The 25,512-nt window shown below is 49.9% G+C and overlaps 1 protein-coding gene across 1 annotated transcript; it reads right to left on the bottom strand.

Annotated features, from left to right (window-relative positions):
* Positions 1–1,125: 1,125 nt before the first annotated feature.
* On the bottom strand, positions 1,126–25,089 carry CHRNA5 (cholinergic receptor nicotinic alpha 5 subunit). Its single transcript, XM_062204859.1, has 5 exons — positions 25,020–25,089; positions 17,887–17,931; positions 8,104–8,213; positions 2,341–3,178; positions 1,126–1,287 (listed from the first exon to the last, which is right to left on the bottom strand). The coding sequence occupies exons 2-5, from the start codon at positions 17,911–17,913 to the stop codon at positions 1,126–1,128; spliced, it is 1,137 nt and encodes a 378-aa protein (XP_062060843.1). The 5' UTR covers positions 17,914–17,931; positions 25,020–25,089.
* Positions 25,090–25,512: the final 423 nt, after the last annotated feature.

The following is a 25,512-nucleotide window of genomic DNA, read 5'->3' as shown; positions in this document are numbered from 1 at the left end:
TCATTCAGCTTAAGCATCTAAAAAAGAAAGCCTAAAAGGAGTGCCCAGTTCTCATGTTGGTGATAGAAAAGCAGTATCCCAGTAACTCATTTTTCTATCACGTAGCCAGCTTACTTAACATAGCAGTGGAATATTATGCTAAAGATTAGCTGTGAGGGAGTCCAGGACAGAAAGAATTTCAGAGTGTATACTTGTACTACGTGCAGGCGACGTTTTTAAAATGACTTCAAATACAGCTGGCGCCTTTCAGCACCATCAACACAGACTTCGCTGCTGATTAAAGTTAGGATTGTCGGCCAGGATACAGATGTGGGCCTCCACCGGCATGGCTCAGAGAGGACGTGGCAGGTCCAGCGTGGCTGGGCCAGGTACTACTCCAGCCGTGCAGGCCGTGTGCTGCGGGAGCATCCGGGATTCGCTGATGCTAGCCAGTCTATTTAAAAGTCTACGTAAAAGCTGGCATCCGCTTTTAATCACGGGGGCAGGTGCTGGGCTTGGTGGTTAAGGTACCACTTAGGACACCCACGTGCCCTGTTGGGGTGCCCGGGTTCAAATCCCAGCCCCACTCCCAAGGCCACTTTGCTGCTAATGCACCCCTGGGAGGCAGCAGGTGGTGGCTCTCAGTGGTTGGTTTCTGCCACCCTGGACTGAGTTCCTGCCTCCTGGTTCTGGTCTCGCAAACTGTTATGGGCATTTGGGGAATAAATAAGTGAATGAGAGCTTTCTCTCTACCTCTTCCTCTCAAAATGATTTTTTAAAGGTTTATTTTGTTTGAAAGAGTTAGAGAGAGAGGCAGAGACAGAGAGAGGTCTTCCATCCACTGGTTCACTCCCCAGATGGCTGCAACAGCTGGAGCTGGGCTGATCTGAAGCCAGGAGCCAGGAGCTTCCTCTGAGACTCCCACAGGGGTGCAGGGACCCAAACACTTAGGTTTTCCCAGGCACATTAGCAGGGAGCTGGACGGGAAGTGGAGCAGCCGGGACTCAAACCAGCACCCACTACACCACAGCACTGGCCCCTCAAAATAATTTTTTAAAATTTTAAAGTTTCCACTTTTCATAATTCTACTGGCGCCAAAAGATCTATGTTTGATAACCAAATTCAGCCTAGCACTCCTCAGCAATTTCACTTATTTGTGTTTCCAATATGAACTGGTATTACTATAGTGGCCCACTTATAAATAACAGGAACAAAAAGTCCGAGAGAACCCACAACTGAGACCAGAAGGAACATCCACAGGAACACCCGGTCAAGCACCTGGGCTATGAACTTCCAGTCTTCCACCACCTGTCACGGAAAAACAGAAACGCGTTAGGCACATGGGTAACACTGCGCATAGTGTAAGTACAGCCAGCTGAGCTGCTGGCCACCTCCGTGTCTGCCTCCCTCTGCTGCCTGCCATTGCCGAGTGCAGCTGAGCGCCGGTCCTGTTACAAACCCAGCCTCCTCAAGCTTCGTCCAGCTCCCTGCTACTGCGCCTGGGAAAGCAGCTGAGGAGGGCCCATGTGCCTGGGCCCCTGCACCCACGTGGGAGACCCGGAGGAAGCTCCTGGCTTCAGCCTGGCCCAGCCCTGGCTGTTGTGGCCATTTGGGGAGTGACCCAGTGGATTTAAGATCCATCTCTGTATCTCCCTCTATTTCACTCTTCCGGGATGCTGCTCCACTTCCAATCCAGCTCCCTGCTAATGTGCCTGGGAAAACAGCAGAAGATAGTCTGGGTGCTTGGGCCCCTGACACCCACATGGGAGATGCAGATAAAGCTCCTGGCTTCAGCAGGCCCAGACCTGGCCATTGCAGCCATCTGGGGAGTGAACCAGTGGATGGAAGCTCTATTTCTCCCTCCCTCCAACTTTGCCTTTCAATAAATAAATCTTTTTTTTAAAGATTTATTGTTTGAAAGTCAGAGTTACACACAGAGAGAAGGAGAGGCAGAGAGAGACAGAGAGGTCTTCCATCTGCTGGTTCACTCCCCAATTGGCCACAATGGCCGGAGCTGTGCCAATCTGGAGCTTCCTCCAGGTCTCCCATGTGGGTACAGGGGCCCAAGGCCTCAGGCCATCCTCTACTGCTTTCCCAGGCCGTAGGAGAGAGCTGGACCAGAAGAGGAAAAGCCGGGACTCGAACCAGCACCCAATGGGATGCTGGCACTGCAGGCAGTGGCTTTACCCACTACGCCATAGTGCCAGCCCCAGTAAATAAATCTTTAAAAAAAGCAAAATTGTCGACTGGCCCTCGTTCTACGCTTAACCTCAAGGGTCACGCTGCTCACTGCGCCCTGGGCCCCGAGAGTCACGTCTGAGAGGAGCAGCAGGCCTGCGTCAGGAGACCCACGCCACGGACCTCACGGACGTCGCTCTCCTTGGTGACGTGCCTGGCGATGTAACGGACGGAATCCAGCGCGGCCTCCAGCGTGTTCCGGGGAGCCGGGGGCCTGCGCCCGCTGCCCGCCGCCTCTTCCTCCTCCTGCGCCAGGTAGCGGTCCGCGTGGCTGCGCATACATAGCAGCTTGGGCAGCTTGTGCAGAAACACCCTGCGGGCCCAGGGCGCCATGGCGTCGTGCGTGGAGGCGGAGCGATGGTGGATGTTGATGGCGAAGACGGTCACCATGATGGACAGGGTCACGAAAATCATGGTGAACACCAGGTACTCGCCGATGAGGGGGATGACCTTGGAGGAGGACGGTATGATCTCCTCGATGACCAGCAGGAAGACCGTCAGCGAGACGAGCACGGACGTGCACAGGCAGATCTTCTCGCCTTCGTTGGAGGGCAGGTAGAAGACTAGCACGGTGAGGAAGGAGAGCCCGATGCAGGGGATGATAAGGAACAGGGTGTAAAACAGGGGCAGGCGCTTGATGACGAAGGAGTAGGTGACAGAAGGGTACCAGCAGCAGCTGTCGCTTCGGTTGCCTTTGCTCCCCGTGGCGCTCACGATTTCCCACTCCCCGTTATCGAAAAAATCCCGCTTGTCCACGTCCTGGTCCTCCAGGACGATGTCCACCTGCGAGCCGTCGTAGGTCCAAGAGCCGAACTTCATGGAGCAGTTCTGCAGGTCGAACGGGAAAAACGTGACGTCTATGGTGCAGGAGCTCTTGTAGTTTGCCGGGGGCGTCCAGGTGACCGTGCCGTTGTATCTGACGACTGTTTTAGTGCTGGCCCCTTCGAAACGTCCATCTGCACTAGAACACACACACGCACACACACCCACGGTGACTACTGGAAGCGGAGAACCCAAGCCTGGCATGACGTCAGTCCTGTACTGATGGCATCATTTCTAGATGATGACACTTCAGGTATACCTGCTCCACACAACCGATCCAGCTTCCGGCTCATGCGCCTGGGAAGCAGCAGACGATGGCCCGAGTCCCTGGGCCCCCGTCACCCATGTGAAAGGCCCAGATGGATCTCCTGGCTCCTGGCTCCTGGCTCCTGCCTGGCCCAGCCCTAGCTATTGCAGCCATCTGGGGAGTGAACCAGCAGAAGGAAGCTCGCTCGCTCGCGCTCTCTCTCTCTCTCTCTGCCTTTTAAATAAATAAATCCTTTTTTAAGAAAAAAAAAAGTCATCCATTACTGAGAGTGAGAGAGAGAGACTGTACTTCCATCTGGTACTTCACTCCCCAAATGGCTGCAATGGCTGAAGCTGGACCAGACTGAAGCCAGGAACCAGGAGCTCCATCTGGGCTTCCCACGTGGGTGACAGGGGCCCAGGGACTTAGCCCATCTTCTGCTGCTTCCCCAGGCGTTTGAGGAGGAAGCTCCGCTCCAGGGGGTGCACCATGTGACCTCCTAGCTTGTTCACCTCTTCCAGATTGAGAGGCTCAGAGGTAAAAGTCTTCAAAAAAAAAAAAAGTTTTGCAAGGCTGGCATTGTGCAGTGGGTTAAGCTACCACCTGCAACGCCATCATCCCATATAAGCATAGATTCAAGTCCTGGCTGTTCCACTTCCAACCCAGCTCCCTGCTGATCTCGCTCTCCCTCCCCCCCCTCCCTCTCTCCATCTCTCTATATAACTCTACCTTTCAAATAAGTTTGTTTGTTTTTACATATTTTTATTTACTTGAGAGGTAGTTACAGAGAGCGGGAGAGATGGAGAGAAGGGTCTTCCACCCGCTGGTTTACTCCCTAAGTGGCTGCAACGGCCGGAGCTGAGCTGAGCTGAAGGAGCCAGGAGCTTCTTCCAGGTCTCCCACATGAGTTCAGGGGCCCAAGGACTTGGGCCATCTTCCACTGCTTTCCCAGGCCACAGCAGAGAGCTGGATCGGAAGAGCAGCAGCCGGGACAGGAACTGGTGCCCATATGGGATTCCTGCACCACAGGCAGAGGCTTAGCCCACTACCCACAGTGCTGGGTCCCTAAGGAAAGGTTTTTAAAAGAGAATTTTGCACAATATTTGCTCCATTTTCATGCCAAATGCCTCTAGCACATAAAGGGCTTTAGGATAAACACAAATTCCCCAGTACGCCCTGGGGTCGTCATAGAAATAACAAACTTGGGACCCAGAACCATCCCCTTCCCCGAGTTAAAAAACCCATCCTCCAAACTCACAAGACAGGGCTGTAACTAGTCCTCACTCCTCCCAACACCGCGTTTAAACACAGCGGCAAAGATGTGCGTTTGAACATAAAACACAATGTCAACTTTTTAAAATACGCCACCCTCCTCCCAGAGCTGGAAGATGATGTCTGGTACACAAGCGGGCACACGGGGCATCCGTGGCCACGGTGTGAAGACCTCCCTCTCACACGCCAGCTGTGTGAGCGTGCAGAAGGTGCAGCCACCCTGGGCCTCGACGGCTTGTCTGGGAAACAGACATAGCCGCCGTGAGAGTGGCATGAGCACACGCGTGTTGTGGGGAAATTAGTTACATGATGGAGCCCAGGGGAAGTAAGGTGGGCGGAATCCAAAGTTGTTTACCACTAAAACTGATGGGCTGTGCAACATCAGGGGAGGTAACAAAACTAGTAACAAGTGTATAGACATAGGGCTAGTCCTATAGAAAGCCCCCCCGTAAGGTGATTTTTTAAGTGATTGGTTGGTCCTTAGCCCTGCCCCAATGACTCTGCAGTTCTGTGCTATAAAAGGTTCTGTTACGCAGGAAGTAAACGAGTCCTTGCTAGACTTGGCTCCCCGCTGCGTCTGATTGTCTCCGGGATCGGGAGGCTGGGGAACGGGCGAGCGGCGCACTTACCTTTCCTCGGACCCAGTCCATCCTTGTACGGGTGGACTAAGACCCAGCATCTGGCGCCCAACGTGGGGCTCGAGCAGTTACTTTTCAGCCGAGGCCAAGCGGTCTCTCAGGGTAAGTGAAACCCTAGTATGGGTAATGCAGTTTCGTCCAGAGTGGACCTGGCCTTAAAGGCCTTACAGGACTTGGGAGAGCCCAGAGACTCAGAGGAAGATGGCGGGGAAAGAAAACGGGCTAAGTTTAATCAAAAAGCAAAAACGAAAGTAAAAGTCACCCCGCCTAGCCCATCCACCCCAGAAGGGCCAGAATCCCCCCCATACCTCCTGGGGGCAGAGGCAGCCTCCCCCTATGTAGAGCCGCGGAGGGAGCTACCTGATGCAGACCCTTGCGATTGCCCGGGAGGAGGGAGGAGAAATGAGGTAACTTACGCGGGAGCAGCCGCTGGCATGGTGGCGGCCATGCCGCCCGCTCTGCTAGTGCTGCTGCTCCTGGGGCCAGGCGGAGGGGGCCAGGCAGAGCCCCCACACAACACCCTGCGGGAGCATCACCCCGCTGCCTTCCGGGGACGTGGCTGCCGCCTTCCAAGGCCCCTGGGAGCGCCTGTGGTGTCGCCTCACCCACCTCGCCGAGGGCTGCTGCGCGCTGGCTGCACACCTGGCCGGCCCGGACCCCTCGCGGTCGCCATTGGAGCTGTGCGAGGAGCCGCGCCTGGCCGTGGAGCTGGGTGGCACCGCAGCCCTCTCGCACCTGGACGAAGCAGTGCAAGTACTGCGCTGCACCCCTCAACGCAGCGCATGGAGCCCGGCGGGGACCAGCGGAGCCGGAGCGGCGGCGGCAGGGGCGGCCCCGGGCCAGCAGTGGCCTCAGCACAGGGCCAACAGCTGCTGCCCACCGATTCGAGCAGCGGCACGGACCGGGAGGACGACGATGGCGATAAGCGCTGGCGCTGGTGGCCCAGGCGGGAGCCCCAATGTGGGGGGGGGGGAGGACTGCAGCTCCGGGCCCCTCTCTCCACCGCGGAACAAAGCGGGAGATCTGGGGCCGGGAGAGGAGAGGCTGGGGCGACTCGTGGAGAGGCTGCGACGGGGACGCGGGCCGGCCTCGGACCCCAGTCCGAGGGCGCCGAGCGAGCACGCGCCTTGCAGCCCCGCGGCGCTCCCATCGGGTATGGGGCGCTCCGCGGCCACCTGAGGCTGGGGCCTGGCCCGGCCTCCGGAGGCCCGCACGCGCCTTGCACCCTGCACCCGAACACTCACTGGACCTGGCCGGAGGCGGAGGGCGGTACGTCGCAGGACTGCGCAGGCACCAGTTCAGAGGCGCGCCCCGCGGATACCTGTTCCTGGCCCTCCTGCTGCACGGGCTGGGAGAGGGTTGAGCGCCCTGCTGTACACCCACCCGTACCACGCCTTCCCCACGCTGCTGCTGGACACTATGCTGTGGTCTACGTGCCCATCACGTCCAAGGGCAAGGAGACCGACCTGCCAGGACTGCCTGCAGCCCCACCTCCTGGAGACGCTCATTCAGCTGCCTGCCAGCTTGGTCACCAAGGTCTCCATCCAGTTTGAGTGAGCCCTGCTCAAGTGGACTGAGTACACTCCAGACCCCAGTCATGGCTTCTATGTCAGCCTGTCCATCCTCAGTCCAGCTACTTCGTGAGACTGTACACGGAACTGCTGCTGGTGAGCCTGCCCACGCAGGACTTCAGCATGCCCTACAATGTGATCTGCGTGTGCTACGGCTCCTTTTCCACATCGAGGAGCCTAGAACCAGCGGCCTGGCCAAGAGGCTGGCCTAAAGGAACAATCTTTAAAAGAAAAAGGGGGGCCAACCCCCATCTCAGTGGGTGTGTGAGACTACGGGGATGGGTCATTGGATTAGTCAAAAGGTTCTCAGGAAAAAATCTGGAACGGATGTCAAATTGTTAATGAGACTTTGGGCCAATGGGTGGCACCCCAGAAGGGAGGGATGTTTTTGTTATGCAGGGCTACAGACTCATACCTTGTATTGGTGCACAACAATGATTCCTGTGTGCTAGTGTCCCTCATCCCCCACGTACTGTAACCACGCTCCCATAATTACAAGTCACGTGACACCCCAAGACGGGTAAAGCACCCAGCGTCCTGCACCAACCTAAGACAGGGCTCATGGCCAAGCTGCCTGGGTTACCGATGACGGGTAAGGGCAAGGACAGCTGGTGGCAACCTAAGACAGGGACCGCGTGCTAAAACAAAAAAGGGGGAATATGTGGGGAAATTAGTTACATGATGGAGCCCAGGGGAAGTAAGGTGGGCGGAATCCAAAGTTGTTTACCACTAAAACTGATGGGCTGTGCAACATCAGGGGAGGTAACAAAACTAGTAACAAGTGTATAGACATAGGGCTAGTCCTATAGAAAGCCCCCCCGTAAGGTGATTTTTTAAGTGATTGGTTGGTCCTTAGCCCTGCCCCAATGACTCTGCAGTTCTGTGCTATAAAAGGTTCTGTTACGCAGGAAGTAAACGAGTCCTTGCTAGACTTGGCTCCCCGCTGCGTCTGATTGTCTCCGGGATCGGGAGGCTGGGGAACGGGCGAGCGGCGCACTTACCTTTCCTCGGACCCAGTCCATCCTTGTACGGGTGGACTAAGACCCAGCAGCGTGTCAGCGTGTAACTCAGCGGCTGCCTCTCAGGGCCGCCATGTGGGTTCGCTGCAGGCTAAACCCCCTCCCCGACTGCCTTCCACCCTCCTGTACCCCCACCCCATGTCTTTTGCAACTTTCAAAAATGCACAGAACCCACTGGGAGGCTCATGACAGCAAATGCAAGATCAGGTCTGATGCTACAGCTAAGGTTTTCAAAAGGGAGAAACCTTGCTAGTACCCAAGTCGGATGCAACCGTCTTCTCATGGAAGTGGGAAGTGGCATCTAGGGTGGAACTTACTTATCAAACAAGACGATGTCCGGGGTCCAGAGGGAGTCGGAGGGGACGCGGATCACCTGGATTCCTCCGTAGTCCTCGGGGTTCCACCTGAGTTTTACGTCTGTCCATTGCTTTAAAACAGAAACCTGCCTCAGTGCCAACAGAAGTGATACAGAGTGAAAAGCACACTTTTTTGTCAAACTAGACGTTTTGGAAATGAAACTGTCTCTCCCTCCAAAGAGAAAACTCCCTCTGCATCTTTCTGATGGCCCAAGGGCAAACCCATCCCCTTCTGCAGTGATGTTAGCCATGGTCCTGGGGACACACTGGTAAGGACCACAGCTGGGTGTGTCCATGGCTTTGCTCAGGCCCTTGCCCACCAACTGACCACCCCAGGGACCTGAAGGCTCAGGACCCTAAGATTCAAGGGGAACACTCTTGTACCTGCATTGCCACCTCAGTGAACTGGGATGGTTCATGCAAGGTAGAGCTGGATTTATTACACACTGCATACATTTAAACACCTGTCCAACCTCCACACAGTAACAGCGATCAAGCTAAGAGTGGCACCTGAAGAAACCAATGAGTATCTCCACAAATGCTGAACAAATGCACCAACTCAAGAAACAAGAATAAGACAACATGATGCCCCCAAAAGAATACAACTTTTTTTTTTTTTTGACAGGCAGAGTGGACAGTGAGAGAGAGACAGGGAGAAAGGTCTTCCTTTTTCCGTTGGCTCACCCCCAAGTGGTTGCTACGGGTGGCGCGCTGTGGCCAGCACACCACACTGATCCGAAGCCAGGAGCCAGGTGCTTCTCCTTGTCTCCCATGGGGTGCAGAGCCCAAAGACTTGGGCCATGCTCCACTGCACTCCCGGGCCACAGCAGAGAGCTGGCCTGGAAGAGGGGCAACCGGGACAGAATCCGGCACCCCGACCGGGACTAGAACCCGGGGTGCTGGCACCGCAGGCGGAGGATTAGCCTAGTGAGCCACAGCGCTGGCCAGAACACAATATTTGATTGTGAAGATGATGAGATGAAAGAAAAACAAGAAATTGAATTCAAAAAATTGATCATAAGATTACATAGAAGTAATCAGAAGCAAATCCATGAACTACTGAAATCTGTACAGGACATGAAAGAAAATTTCTCCCATGAAATTTAGATCTGAAATAGAAATCAAAATGAAATAAAGAATTCAATAGAACAAATAAAAAATAGGGTCAAGAGCCTTAGCAACAGAATCAGTGAAGCAGAAGAAAGAATATCAGATTTAGAAGACAAAGCACAGGAAATTATACAGTAAAACCAAAAACACGAAGAAATTAGTGAACTAAAAAACACTGTTGGACTGTTGGGAATCTTTTTTTTTTTTTTTTTTGAATTTTTTTTGACAGTCAGAGTAGATAGTGAGAGACAGAGAGAAAGGTCTTCCTTCTATTGGTTCACCCTCCAATGGCCGCTACAGCCGGTGCATTGTGCTGATCCGAAGCCAGGAGCCAGGTGCTTCTCCTGGTCTCCCGTGCGGGTGCAGGGCCCAAGGACTTGGGCCATCCTCCACTGCACTCCCGGGCCATAGCAGAGAGCTGGCTTGGAAGAGGGGCAACCGGGATAGAATCTGGCGCCCCGACCGGGACTAGAACCTGGTGTGCTGGCGCCGCAAGGCGGAGGATTAGCCTGTTAAGCCACGGCGCCGGCCAATCCTGTAGATTCCCAACAGTGCCGGCGCCGTGGCTTAACAGGCTAATCCTCCGCCTTGCGGCGCCAGCACACCGGGTTCTAGTCCCGGTTAGGGCACCGGATTCTATCCCGGTTGCCCCTCTTCCAGGCCAGCTCTCTGCTATGGCCCGGGGAAGGCAGTGGAGGATGGCCCAAGTCCTTGGGCCCTGCACCCGCACGGGAGACCAGGAGAAGCACCTGGCTCCTGGCTTTGGATCAGTGAGATGCGCCGGCCACAGCGGCCATTGGAGGGTGAACCAAAGGCAAAAAGGAAGACCTTTCTCTCTGTCTCTCTCACTATCCACTCTGCCTGTCAAAAAAAAAAAAAAAAAAAAAAAGGGAATCTACAGGATATTATCAAACAACCCAAAATCTGAGTTCTAGGAAGCCCTGAAGGTGTGGAAAGAGAGAAAGGATTAGAAGGTCTTTTTAGTGAAATAATAACAGAAAACTTCCCTAATTTGGAGAAGAGACTCCAAGTACAGGAAGCACACAGAACTCTTAATAGACATGACCAGAAAAGATTTTCACCATGACACATTGTAATCAAACTCACCAGAGTAAAACATAAAGAAAAGATTCTAAAATGTGCTTGAGAGAAATGTCAGATTACTTTCAGAGGATCTCAAATTAGACTCACAGCAGACTTCTCATCAGAAACCCTACAGGCTATGAGAGAATTGTGAGATATATTCCAAGTCTTGAGAGAAAAAAACTGTCACCCCAGAGTACTATACCCTGCAAAGCTCTTATTTATGAATGAAGGTGAAATAAAGACCTTCCATGACAAACAGAAATTGAAAGAATTTATCACCACTCATCTAGTCCTACAAAATATGCTTAAGGATGTGCTGCACACAGAAAAATAGAAACATGTTCATCACTATGAAAGAAGGTAATGGAAGATAATCTCTCAGTAAAAGTACAAGGAAATCCAAAGTAAAAAAAAAAAAGAATATTTTTGGAAAAATGGCAGGGCAAAGTCATTACTTATCAATAGTCATCTTGAATGTAAATGGCCTCAACGCTCCAGTTAAAAGAGACTGGCTGAATGAATTAAACAAAACTCATTTGCTGCCTACGAGAAACACATCTCACCAAGAAAGATGCACACAGACTGAAAGTGAAAGGATGGAAAAAGATATTCCATGTTAACACAAACCAAAAAAGAGCTGGTGTAGCCATCCTAATATCAGACAAAAGAAGCTTTAACACAAAAACTGTTAAAAGAGACAAAGAAGGGCACTGTGCAATGATTAAGGGATCAATTCAACAGGAAGATGTCACTATTATAAATGTATATGCACCTAATTACAGGGCACCTGGCTGTTTAAAAGAAATGTTAAGAGATCTAAAAGGAGGCCTAGACTACAATACAATAGTAATGGGGGACTTCAATATCCCACTTTCAGCAATGGACAGATCAAGCAGACAGAAAATCTACAAGGAAGTAGCAGATTTAATCGACACTATAGACCAAGTGGATCTAACTGATATCTACAGAACTTTTCATCCTACAGTTGCAGAATACACATTCTTCTCAGCAATGCATGGAACTTACTCTAGGATTGACCACATGCCAGGCCATAAAGCAAGTCTCAAAAATTTTAAAAAAATCAAAATCATACCATGCATCTTCTCAGACCACAATGAAATGAAGCTAGAAATCAGCAACTCGGGAATCTAGAACATATTCAAACACATGGAGACTGAACAACATGCTCCTGAATGAACAGTGGGTCATAGAAGAAATCAAAAGATTTCTGGAAACAAATGAAGATGACAACACAACATATCAAAACTTATGGGATACAGCAAAAGCAGTGTTAAGAGGAAAGTTTATAGCAATAGGTGCCTATATCAAATTGGAAAGGCATCAAATAAATGAGCTATCAATGCATCTCAAGGATCTAGAAAAGCAACAGCAAATCAAACCCAAAACTAGTAGGAGGAAAGAAATAATTAAAATTAGAGAAGAAATCAACAAAATGAAATAAAAAAAAATCCAAAAGATCAGCAAAACAAAGAGCTGATTTGTTGAAAAAATAAAATTGACACACCATTGGCCCAACTAACAAAAAAAAGGAGAAAGACCCAAATCAATAAAATTGGAGACAAAAGGAAATGTAACACAGACACCAGATAAATAAAAAGAATCATCAGAGATTACTACAAAGAGCTGTATGGCAACAAACTGAGAAACCTAGCAGAAGTAGATTCCTGGACACATACAACCTACCTAAATTGAGCTATGAAGACATATAAAACCTAAACAGACCCATAACCAAGATGGAAATTGAATCAGTAATAAAGGCCCTCCCCACAAAGAAAAGCCCAGGACCAGATGGCTTTACTACTGAATTCTACCAGACATTTAAAGAGGAACTAACTTGCTGGTGCTGCAGCTAAGCTAATCCTCTGCCTGTGGCACCAGCACCCCGGGTTCTAGTCCCAGTCGGGGTGCCTGATTCTATTCCGGTTGCTCCTCTTCCAGTCCAGCTCTCTGCTGTGGCCCGGGAGTGCAGTGGAGGATGGCCCAAGTGCTTGGGCCCTGCACCCCATGGGAGACCAGGAGAAGCACCTGGCTCCTGGCTTCAGATCGGTGCAGCACGCCAGCCGTAGCAGCCATTTGAGGGGTGAACCAATAGAAGGAAGACCTTTCTCTCTGTCTCTCTCTCTTTCACTGTCTAACTCTGCCTGTCAAAAAAAAAAAAGATTAAAAAAGAAAGAACTCCAATTCTTCTCAAGTTATTCAAAACAATTAAAAGGGAGGTAATCCTCCTACATTCTTTCTATGAAGCCAGCATCACCTTAATTCCTAAACCTGATAAAGATGCAACAGAAAGAGAATTACAGACCAATTTGCCGGAACATAGATGCAAAAAATCCTTAACAAAACACTAGCCAATCAAATCCAACAACACATCAGAAAGATCATCCACCCAGACCAAGTAGGATTTATCCCTGGTATGCAAGGACAGTTCAACATTCACAAATTGATCAAATGTGATTGATACATCACATTAATAAACTGCAGAACAAAAACCATATGATTATCTCAATAGATGCAGAGAAAGCATCTGATAAAATACAACACCCTCTCATGATGAAAACTCTAAGCAAATTGGGTATAGAAGGAACATTCCTCAACACAATCAAGGCAATTTATGACAAACTCACGGCCAGCATTCTATTGAATGGGGAAAAGTTGGAAGTATTCCTACTGAGATCCAGTTCCAGACAAGGATGTCCACTCTCACCATTGCTATTTAATATAGTCCTCGAAGTTTTAGCCAGAGCCATTAGGCAAGAAATAGAAATCAAAGGGATACAAATTTTAGGAGGAAGTCAAACTATCCCTATTTGCAGATGACATGATTCTATATATAGGGGGTCCAAAGGACTCCTCATAGAAGAGTTTGGTAAAGTAGCAGGATATAAAGTCAGTACACAAAAATTAACAGTCTTTGTATACACAGACAATGCAATGCTTAGATTGAGCTTCTACAATCAATCCCATTCACAATAGCTACAAAAAAATCAAATACCTTGGAATAAATTTAACCAAGGATGTCAAAGATCTCTACGATGATAATTATAAAACATTAAAGAAATAGAAGATGCAAAAAAGTGGAAAAATCTTCCATGTTCATGGATTGGAAGAATCAATATCACCAAACTGTCCACTCTTCCAAAAGCAATTTATAGATTCAATGAGATACCAATCAAAATACCAAAGACATTCTTCTCAGATCTAGAAAAAATGATGCTGAAATCCATACGGAGGCACAGGAGACCTTGAATAACTAAAGCAATCTTATACAACAAAAACAAAGCCAGAGACATCACAATACCAGATTTCAAGACATGCTACAAGGGGGCCAGCCCTATGGCAAAGCGGGTTAACACCCTGGCCTGAAGCACTGGCATCCCATATGGGTGCTGGTTCGAGACCTGGCTGCTCCACTTCCAATTCAGCTCTCTGCTATGGTTTGGGATAGTAGTAAAAGATGGCCCAAATCCTTGGGCCCATGCACCCACGTGGGAGACCTGGAGGAAGCTTCTGGCTCCTGGCCTCAGATCGGCACAGCTCCGGCCATGCGGCCAATTGGGGAGTGAACCAGCGGATGGAAGACATCCCCCTCATCCCGCCTCTCCTCTCCTCTCTGTAACTCTTTCAAATAAATAAATCTTTAAAAAAAAAAAAAGACATACTACAAGGGAGTTACAATCAAAACAGCCTGGTACTGGTACAAAAACAGATGGATAGACTAATGGAACAGAATAGAAACACCAGAAATCAATCCAAACATCTACAGCCAACTTATATTTGACCAAGGAGCTAAAACCAATCCCTGGAGCAAGGACAGTTTCTTCAACAAATGGTGCTGCAAAAACTGGATCTCCACATGCAGAAGTATGAAACAAGACCCCTGCCTTACACCTTACACAAAAATTCACTCAACGTGGATTAAAGATCTAAATCTATGACCCTACACTATCAAATTATTAGAGAACATTGGGGGAAACCCTATAAGATATTGGCATGGGCAATGAGTTCTTGGAAGAGACCCCAGAGCCACAGGCAGTCAAAGCCAAAATTAACAATTTCATCAAGTTGAGAAGCTTCTGTACTGCAAAACAAACATTCAGGAAAGTGAAAAGGCAACAGACACATGAAAAATGTTCAGGATCACTAGCCAACAGGGAAATGCAAATCAAAACCACAATGAAGTTTCACCTCACCCTGGTTAGAATGGCTCACATACAGAAATCTACCAACAACAGATGCTGGCGAGGATGTGGGGAAAAAGGTACCCCAATCCACTGTTGGTGGGAATGTAAACTGGTAAAGCTACTATGGAAGACAGTATGGAGATACCTCAAAAATCTGAATATAGACCTACCATATAACCAAGCCATCCTACTCCTCAGAATTTACCCAACGGAAGTGAAATCAGTAAACAAAAGAGCTATCTGCACCTCCATGTTTATTGCAACTCAATTCACAATAACTAAGACATGGATTCAACCTAAATGCCCAGGATTTAATTCAATTACAGGATATATATACTATGGAATACTACACAGCACTAAAAAAAATGAAGTCTGGTCATTTGCAACAAAATGGATGAATCTGGAAAACATCATACTTAGTGAAATAAGCCAGTCCCAAAGGGACAAATACCATAAGTTCTCCTGGATCTGTGAGAACTAATAGAGCACCTAAAATGAAATCTGTAGAAATGAAATTGACACTTTGAGAAGGAATGACTTGAGCTGCCCTTGTCTTGACTATTGAGGATCAGTTCCATATTTTTCCATTCATACTATTTGTCGAACTCTTTACTTAACATAGAATTAATCATATGTGTATAAAATCCATTGAAAACAGATCTCAGTAAAAAATAAGAGTGGGAATAAGAGAGGGAGGAGAAAGTCTAACTGTAAAGCTGTATAGTTCTGCATACATTCCTACAGATTTACTTCTAAGGCTACAGTTCACAAATTTGTCATGGGACTCCAAATCCCATTAAGCTTGGTGGTAAAAATGCCATCTTAATTTTTAAAGTGATGATAAAGTGTTCAAGTGAACATATAGATAGGATTAAGTATTAAAGTGATCACATAAATAGGATCAAGTGCCTGGTAATGATAGATAGAATTAAAAAAGAGAGAATGTTCCAATATGGGAAGCAGTCCACACAGCAGACTCAGAGTGACAATTGCTTTAAGTAACACTCTGATCTCAGAACCAGCCCTTAAGGCTTCCTGGTCTGGCTGAAAAGCCCATGAGAGCATTTCAGGCATGGAAATCCAAGACGCTGTGGCAAAAAAATATTCTACATGAAGGATCTCTGTGAGTGAGATCCCATTGGAAAGAAGTGGCCATCAAAGAGATTTCCACAGCCTAGGCAGCTCATGTCAAGAGCCTCAGGTGGTCACTGACACCATATATAAGAGTTAACTGTTAAATTAACAAAAGGAGGGCCGGCGCCATGGCTTAACAGGCTAATCCTCCACCTTGCAGCGCTGGCACACCGGGTTCTAGTCCCGTCGGGGTGCCGGATTCTATCCCGGTTGCCCCTCTTCCAGGCCAGCTCTCTGCTATGGCCCGGGAAGGCAGTGGAGGATGGCCCAAGTCCTTGGGCCCTGCACCCACATGGGAGACCAGGAGAAGCACCTGGCTCCTGGCTCTTCGGATCAGCGAGATGTGCTGGCTGCAGCGGCCATTGGAGGGTGAACTAACGGCAAAAAGGAAGACCTTTCTCTCTCTCTCTCTCTCTCTCCACTCTGCCTGTCCAAAAAAAAAAAAAAAATTAACAAAAGGAGTCACTGTGCACTAACTCCCCATGCAGGACCTCTGTCCTCAGTGAGTTATGAGGCTTAACTGTAAAACTAGTTTTCAAACAGTTTGTGTGTGTATGTGCACAAATTGTTGAAATCTTAGTATAGAGTTGGTCTTTTGTGTACAAAGTTAAAGGAGGGGTGGGAGTATGGGTGGGAGGGCCAGTACAGTGGGAAAAATAACTATATTTCTAAAGTTGTACTTATGAAATTTGTACTCCTTAAAAAATAAATTTAAAAAAATAAAATAAATATAATGATTGACTGAATTGCAAAAAGTAAATAAATAAATAAGTGGCAGCCAGGGCGGGCATTTGGCATAGCAGTTAAGCTGCTTCCTATAGCACAGTGTCTGGATTGAAGTCCTAGCTCTGCTCTCGATTCCAGCGTTCTGCTAATGTCTCCCTAGGAGGCAGTGGGTGATCGCTCAAGTAGTTGGGTTCCTGCACACATGTGAGAGACAGAGATTGGGTTCCTGGCTCCCAGTTTTGGCCTGGCCCAGCCCTGGCTATTGCAGGCATACAGTGAACCAGTGGATGGGTGCTCTCTATCCCTCCTTCCACCCACCTATCTATATCTACCTACCTACCCCATTCAAATAAAATAGATACAAATTTAGAAAAAAAGAAAAACAGCCGGCCACTGTGGCATAGTAGACTAAGCCTCTGCCTGCAGCGCTGGCTTCCCATATGGGCACTGGTTCCTGTCCTGGCTGCTCCACTTCTGATCCAGCTCTCTGCTATGGCCTGGGAAAGCAGAAGATGGCCCAAATGCTTGGGCCCTTGCACCCACGTGGGAGACCTGCAAGAAGCTCCTGGCTTCAGATGAGCTCAGCTCTGGCCATTGCAGCCATTTGGGGAGTGGACCAGCAGATGGAAGATCTCTCTCTGCTGTCTCTCCCTCTTTCTCTCTAACTCTGCCTCTGAAATAGATAAATCTTTGAAAAAAAAAAAGAAAGAAAGAAAGAAAAGCAAGAGTTGCCTCCCCAGAAAAGCACACCTGTCTTTGGTGCTTTGGGGTTTGGGTTAGGGAACCGGCAGCAGGTCTGACAATTAGGGATGACGAGGACACAGCAACACTTGCCAAAGGTTGAAGGCACACGTATGATGTCCCTCACAAAAAGGCTTTGATATAAAAGGGCTCAGGACACTGAAGTACCCCCTTACCTCCCTGCTCATCCCCATCTCCCCAGGGAAAGCTGAGCCCCGGCAGTGGCCCAGGTGCCCCACTCCTCAGCTTCCTCTTGTGCAGCTGATCCCGCCTCCTCTACCCACCCATGGCCCACCCACCCCTAGCCACAGTGCTTCCTTGCTGCGCCTTGAACCCCATAGGCACACGCCTTTGCACCTGCAGGATCCTGCCCAGATAGCCACACAGCTCGCTTCCTCTCCTGCGGGTCTCTGTTCACCCCCAGCCTTCTCAGTGAGCACTCTAAGGAGCACAGTCCCCAGCACTCCCTGTCCTCTTTCCAACGTGTTTTTCTGCAGGCTGATCCGGCTCTAAGGTGATGTCCGACTGACCCATTCACTTCCCTCTCGTTCCAAGTTCCTGAGGGCAGGGACTTTGGTCTGTTTTGTTCACTGCTCTTTTGCCAGGGCCTTGCACAGAGCAGACACTTGGAAAACATTAACTGGATGAATACAAGGACCACATCCACCCTGGCCCCCTCTGCACCCCACACACTTGGTCCCCTTGTGCTGCAAGCCCCGTGGTGACCAGTGGTGCCGGTACACACCTGTTTCAACCACACGTTTGTCGTCATTAACTGGTTTTTCTCATCCTGTAAGATAAAGATTAAATAAGGTTGCTTATTTCAATTAAGGACACAGTCATTCTTTAAATTAAAATGTTCACATTTTTATACAAACACGCCTCTCCCTGGGGTGCCCATGCTGTGTGTGTCAGTCTCATGTTCTGGAAAAACAGCATCTTTTCCCAGCCTAGCTGATTCCTTCCTTCATTTATTTATTTGAAAGGCAGAGTTACTGAGAGGCAGAGACAGAGAGAGAGTGGTCTTCCATCCATGGGTTCATTCTCCAAATGGCTGCAACAGCCAGAGCTGGGCCAATCTGAAGCCAGGAGTTTCTTCTGGATTTCCCGTGTGGGTGCAGGGGCCCAAGGACTTGGACCATCTACCTTTTCTTTCCCAGGAGCATTAGCAGGGAGCTGGACTGGAAGTGGAGCAGCCGGGACTGGAACTGTCATCCACGTGGGATGCCAGCCCTGCAGGCATTGGCTTTAACCACTGTGCCACAGTGCCAGCCCCTATCTGATTCCTTTCAACCTGATTTGCATTTCAGATAAACTGCCCTAAGGCACACCATTGGCAGTCTTAGATTTAACATGAAGTCTCAACTGCTACATTTCCTCCAGCCACCTCCACTGTTCTATGCATTCAGTGCTATGAGGGGGAGAAAGCCTGCCAGTGAATTGTGAGCCATCCTTAATCCCAGGTCATATCTATTTCCTTTTAAGATTTATTTAAGCATTTGAAAGGCAGAATAACAAAGAGAGAAAGAGAAAGAGAAAAAGAGAAAAAGAGAGAGAGAGAGAGAGAGAGAGAGAGAGAGAGAGAGAGAGATTGTTCACTCCACTCCCACAACAGCCAGGGCTGAGCCAGGAGCCTGTGACTCCATTCAGCTCTCCCACATGGGTGCAGGGGCCCAAGTACTGGGACCATCACCCGCTGTCTTCCCAGGCACATGAGCAGGGAGCTGGATGGGAAGTGGAGCAGCTGGGACCCGGCCAGTGTGCTAAGAAGGGACAAGTGTTGCAGGCGGCAGCTGAACCCACTGTGCTCTACAGGACACACCTGGACTGCAGAGGGGCTAGCATGGAGGACCACGTGTGTCCCAGGGTTGGGGACACAGCACGTGTGAGCACTCCTCAGGGACTCTTCCTTGCAGTCATTTGCCTCTGCTGAGGCAAGAATTTGAATCTCCCCATGGATTTGCTCTGTAGAAAAAGTCCTGGAGTCACAGCCTTGGATGCTTTTAGATCCTACGTCTCCAGAGTCCTCGGGATGTGTCACGTATCCCTTCCTGCTGTCCTGTCTTTGCTATGCCAGTCTTTTCCCAGATGTTCAAGGCCTAAATGAAGTGACATTCCTTCCATTAAATTCTACTGAAGCATGGTGGAGCCAAGTGCCCCAGTTAAAGGCCATGGCAGTCACCCAACCACAAACACACCACGCACAGGACACAGTGTGAAGCCCACGGACTGGGGAGAGAGGACAGGGCAGCCAGCTCAGCCAAGTGGGGGTGACCCCTCCCCTATCCCAGCAAGAGTGAAGGGCCTGGGAGAGGCGGAGACGGAGGGAGCACACCCTGGGGAGGGAGGCAGCCCTGGGAGGTCTCCCCTTGGGGGAGAGAGGAGGACCCGGAAATTCAGCAAAGCCAGGCTGTCCCGCCCACACTGCCGTTCCTAAGGGCAGTCTTCCCTGATTCAAACCCTGGAGCTGGAGAGGACCTCGCGGTTCCATCCACCGCAGTCCTTCCACCCTGCAGACACAGAGACGGAGCCAGGGAGGCGACTTGGCTGCAAGCACACTGCCGGAGCCGGCGCTGTGGCATAGCCGGTAAAGCCACTGCCTGCTATGCCAGCATCCCTTATGGGTACTGGTTCGAGTCCCAGCTGCTCCACTTCTGATCCAGCTCCCTGCTAATGCGCCTGGGAAAGTGAAGGATGGCCCAAGTGCTTGGGCCCCTGCACCCTCGTGGGAGACCTGGAAGAAGCTCCTGGCTTCAGCCTGGCCCAGCCCCAGCCATTTGGGGAGTGAACCAGTGGATGGAAGAGGTGTGTGTGTGCATGTGAGTGTGCGTCTGTGTGTCTTCCTCTCTCTGTGTAACGCTGACTTCCAGATAAATGTCTTAAAAAAAAAAAAAAAAAGAAAGAAAGAAAGAAAGAAACCACACCGTCAATTAGCAGAACTAATTCCAGAATTCAAATCTCCTAGATGTCAACCTTATCCCACCAGCTCTGCCATCCACCCCAAAGCCACACTCCATCCCGAGGAACTACTGGTCCCTCTATCAGAATAGGCCTATCAGGCAAAACCCTAGGCAGAGGCACTTACAATGAGGAAAGCCCTGGTAAGCTTGTTACCCATGATGCTGTCTGGCAGGTCAATTCTGAGAATCTAATGGAAACGATGGGCCCTCTCCCTAGGAAAAGGTGGTCACATATAAACCTTGCTCTGTGCGCTGAGGCCCAGGCAATATCTGCATTTCCGACAGTGACACAGGTAAAAGAACAGTGCCCAAGTTTCCAGAAGGCCCCAAAGACGCAGCAGTTAGCCATGACCTTGGGACCCTAACGCAACGTGACCTCAAGTACCTCCTGAGCACCCACGACGTGCTCTGCACAATGGAAGATGCGAGAAAAACAGATCTGAATGTGGAAAACAGCACAAGAGGAGCAAACTAGAAATAAATGCAGAGGGGCATGGACCGGCGCTGTGGCACAGCCGGTGGGGCTGCCCCCTGCAGTGCTGGCATCCCATGTGGGCACTGGCTTGGGTCCTGGTTGCTCCACTTCTGGTCCAGCTCTCTGTTGTGGCCGAGGAAGGCAGTGGAAGATAGCCCAAGTCCTTGGGCCCCTGCACCCACATGGGAGACCTGGAAGAGGTTCCTGGCTTCAGATTGGCATAGCTCCAGCCATTGCGGCCATCTGGGGAGTGAACCAGCAGATGGAAGACCTCTCACTCTCTGCCTCTGCCTGACTCTGCCTTTCAAATAAATAAATCTTTTTTAAAAAAATGAAAGAAATGGAGAAATGTTAATTACACGTAAGTGTGGCAGAAAAGTTTTAGTGGGTAATGGTTTTTTTAAATCTAACCATAAAAGTAAAATCAAAACAAACAAGCCAGGCCCGGAATTGTGGAGCAGTGGGTTAAGTCCACTGCTTGCAATGCCAACGCTGGCCACACTGGAGAGCTGGTTCAGGTCCTGGCTGCTCCACTTCTGATCCAGTTCCAAGGCACCTGGGAAAGCAGCAGATGAAGGTCCAGGCACTTGAGCCCCTGCCACCCATGTGGGAGACCAGGATGGTGTTCCCAGCTGCTGGCTTCAGCCTGGCACCGACCTGGCTGTTGTGGCCATCTGGGGAGTGAACCAGCAGATAGAAGATTTCCCTCCCTCCCTCCCTCTCTGCCTTTCAAATACTTAAGTAAATAACTAAATAAGTCTTACAAGAAAAAAAAAAAAACTGGGGCTGGCTCTGTAGCACAGTAGGTTAAGCCACTGCTTGCGACGCCAGCATACCAGAGAGCATGGCTGGAGTCCCAGCTGCTCTGCTTCTAATCCAGCTCCCTGCTAATGCGCCTGGGAAAGGAGAGGATGGCCCAAGTCCTTGGCCCCCTGCCACACTGTGGGAAACCCAGATGGAGTTCCTGGTTTGCAGCCACTGGGGAGTGAACCAGCAGATGGAAGACCTTTCTCTTTCTCTCCATCACTCTGCCTTTCAAATAAATCAATCAATCTTAATAAATAAAGACAAAACAAACGAACACTGAGATTTTATAAAAAGAAAGAGGGGCCTGCATTGTTGCACAGTGAGTTAAGCCACTACCTATGAAGCCGGTTCCCATATCCAAGTACCGGTTCAAGTCCCAGATGCTCCACTTCTGATCCAGCTCCCTGCTAATATGCCTAGGAAAGCAGTAGAAGATGGCCCAAGTCCTCGGCCCCTGCCGCTCACGTGGGAGACCCGGATGGGGTTCCTGGCTCCTGGCTTCAGCTGGCCCAGCCCCAACTGTCACAGCCATTTGGGGAGGAAACCAACAGATGGAAGATCTTTTTCTGTCTCTTATTTATTTGGGGCGGGGGGAGGAGAGAGAGAGAGAGAGAAAGGGAGGGAGGGAGGGAGGGAGGGAGGGAGGGAGGGAGGGAGGGAGGGAAGAAATAAGGTAGAGTTCAGAAGAAATTAAAGGAAAACCCACATAGAAGACTACAGGGTAGAGGCTACCCCAGCGATACAAGAACCTAAGACAACTCGGAAGCATCTCAGGACTTTCCTGTTCCATCTGCAGCCCCCGGCCCCTGGGCCCAGTCTTCCCTCGCACACCTTGCATTTTCTGGGGCTTTCTCTCAGGACGCCGCCCTTGCCCCACTCCTGTCCATGGTTAGCTCCTCCTTCCACCACCGCCCATGAATGTTCCTCAAAGATCAGGCTCCTACTGTCCCTTCTGGCTTTAAAAACTCCCATCTCGCGGCTTTCAGCATCACCCCAGGCCACGACTCCAAGCCGACCTCGGGCTCACCTCTCAGCTCTGCGCCAGTGCCCACTTCCCAAGGGCTGGTGCACGTTTGCTTGGCAATGGCCACCTCAAATAATGGCCAACTCGCCAACCCCTCTGACCGGCACCATGACCACTAACTGCATCTTCCAAATCCCTGCCGCTCTCCCCTTCTGATCACTCGGGATTCAAAACCGGACGCCTCCAGCCTCAGGTCCTGTCCCTTCTCCTGTGTGGTCATCTAACTCGCTTCTCAAGCTCCTACACCTCCTGCCCCCTCCACGCCAGGTAGGCGACCTCTTATTTATCCTCGTGGGCTGCTTTTCCCTATTAGATCGCTTGTAGAACATCCACTAAATGCCAGAGACCGTGCTAGGCTCTGGGATGGACACAAGGACCAGGAGAAGAATGCGTGCTACGTGGATGCTGGGAGGCAGGGAGTGCTTGAGGACCGGGCACTGCATTCCAGGGCGAGACGGGGAGACCCTGTTGTCAGGAGTCTGCAACCATTGCACAAAGTCTGGTAGATGAACTTGGCCTTCTGTGTCAGACGGAAAGCTCTCCAAGCACAAGAAACAGCAGGAGCAAGGCCATAGTACGTGGCAGGCAGCTGCCACTCCCCGCCTCCCCAGCATCCCAGCCAGACCGCTCCTAGGCAGCAGGGCTTTCAGCGTTCGTCGATGGATCCAAACAGCACCACAAAAAGGCTCAGGAGCGTATCGTTCCCCCTTATTAAAGTAGATTTCCTCTGTGTCCTATCAAACTCCGCACTTCCTACTAGGCCAGCGCGGGGCCACCTCCCCTACCCTTGCTGCCTTCGATCCTCTCGTGCTCTATGTGCCAATAGCCCCAGCTGGAAAGACCTTTGGGCGCACGTCCTGCTCTCCCTACTTCCACTTGCCTATCTTTATTTACAGCATCCCCAAGGGGCCGGGGACACAACCACATCTACTCCCTGGCCTTTCTGGTACAATGAGGTGATACAGCTACGGATTCATGTATATCCTTGGACTCAATTGCCTTTCTTAAGGAAAGGAGAAATTCAGACATGTATGAACGTATCAATCATGGTCATTTAGAGCAATAAAGCTGGGAACAATCTTCTGCCAATAATAGGATAATGGTGGGACCGGTGCTGTGGCGTAGCGGGTAAAGCCACTGCCTGCAGTACTGGCATCCCATGTGGGCACTAGTTCAAGTCCCGGCTGTTCCACTTCCAATCCAGCTCTCTGCTATGGCCTGGAATAGCAGAAGATGGCCCAAGTCCTTGGACCCCTGCACCCATGGGGGAGACCTGGAAGAAGCTCCTGGCTCCTGATTGGTGCAGCTCCAGCCATTAGTGGCCCATTGGGGGAGTGAACCAGTGGATGGAAGACCTCTCTGCTGCTCCTTTCTCTCTGTAACTCTGACTTTCAAGTAAATATAAATCTTTAAAAACAAACAAACAAACAAAAACCACAATAGGATAATGGTTAAATAAATTATAAAGGGGCTGGTGATTGAAGACGCCAGTTCCGATGCCCGTGTTCCATGACCAGAGTGCTGGGCTGGGTTCCCAGCTTCAGCTCTGTACTCCAGCTTATGGCAGTGTGGACCCGGGAGGCAGCAGGTGACGGCTCTGGGTGGGTTCCTGACATCCACTAGACCGAATTCTGGGATCCTGGCTCTGTATACCGGCAACTGCAGAGTGGATCAGCATACTGGAGCTCGCTCTACTTGTTTAATGTCTCCCTTTGACTGTCCATCTGTGTCTCAAATAAATAAGTTAAAGACTTAAAATTATATTATATTAAAATTATATTTGAAGACTATGTAATGACAGGAAAATGTTTATCATGTAAACAGTAGTGGGAAAAGTTGCCAGCAACCGAAATTATATCTAACTTTTTTTTTTTTTTTTTTTGCCAGGCAGAGTGGACAGTGAGAGAGAGAGACAGAGAGAAAGGTCTTCCTTTTTGCCGTTGGTTCACCCTCCAATGGCCGCTGCGGCCGGCACATCTCGCTGATCCGAAGCCAGGAGCCAGGTGCTTCTCCTGGTCTCCCGTGCGGGTGCAGGGCCCAAGGACTTGGGCCATCCTCCACTGCACTCCCGGGCCATAGCAGAGAGTTGGCCTGGAAGAGGTGCAACCGGGACAGAATCCGGTGCCCCGACCGGGACTAGAACCCGGTGTGCCAGTGCCGCAAGGCGAAGGATTAGCCTGTTAAGCCACGGCACCGGCCTAACATTCTTTCAATTTGTAACATACATACAAGGGAAAAACTGGAAATAAATGCAATAAATTGTTCACATGAGTCACCTGCGGGTTGTAGAATTAGAATCCATTTTTATATTTTTTGCACTTTCTAAATTCTCTACAAAAAATCGTGCACACTGCTTTAATCAGAAAACAAAGGCGTTTCTATAAGTAATACTTTATATATACATTTAAACACTTGCTGAGTATCCTGGGAACACAGCAGGGGAGCGCGACCGCCTAGTTCTGAGCTATCCGGCCGCGTGCAAGCACGGCGTACTCCCTTTGTGACACTGGTGAGGACCCCGAGGGGACGGCTTGCGTCTCCTTCACCAGGTGGGCCGTGGTGCTGGCTCACCGCCCCCGCAGGAAATGAACACGTGTAACAGGCACACCTACCACGTCCACGAGCTGGGATATCGCGAGGCCAAATTTGATCTTTATTTTGTCGTGCAGGTGCTCCACAGGACGAACCCATCTTTCATAGTCTTGAAATAAATCCTTAAACAAACTGTCTTCATGTTTTGCCACAAAGGATGGTTCAGATAATCCTATTAACAAATTTTTAAGTTAGTGCACTGGCTTTTCTCCCATTAAACATGTATACTTTTTTTAAAAGAAAAAAATCCAATATTATTAATGAGCCAAATTAAAATTTGGGCCATTACGACTAACTTTTTGAATGAAATACTGATCTGAATATCTGCACTCAAATAAGAGACACTCTGGCTCCGATATAATCCTGCATTAAATCAGACTACTCACTGTACGAATACGCCGAGTTCCCAAAGAGATATTCAGCAGTCAAGACAGTAATTAAAATACAAGAAATAAGAGCTTTTAAGTTGCCAGGGATAGGGGAGTTGCTTATCAAAAACACTTTCGAGCCTAG

The sequence above is a fragment of the Lepus europaeus genome, chromosome 11 (genome assembly GCF_033115175.1).
Source record: "Lepus europaeus isolate LE1 chromosome 11, mLepTim1.pri, whole genome shotgun sequence".
Lineage (NCBI taxonomy): Eukaryota > Metazoa > Chordata > Mammalia > Lagomorpha > Leporidae > Lepus > Lepus europaeus.
The sequence above is the reverse complement of the archived record's forward strand: the minus strand, read 5'-3'. Positions and strand labels throughout refer to the sequence as shown.

What these genes read in the sequence shown, in the direction of transcription:
- CHRNA5 (XM_062204859.1), bottom strand. Translation starts at nt 17,913, where the DNA reads ATGACGACAAACGTGTGGTTGAAACAG. An exon ending in CAAACGTGTGGTTGAAACAG is followed by an intron (nt 8,214 to 17,886) that starts GTGTGTACCGGC and finishes TCTGTTTTAAAG; the next exon opens with CAATGGACAGACGTAAAACT. An exon ending in GACATCGTCTTGTTTGATAA is followed by an intron (nt 3,179 to 8,103) that starts GTAAGTTCCACC and finishes TGTGTGTTCTAG; the next exon opens with TGCAGATGGACGTTTCGAAG.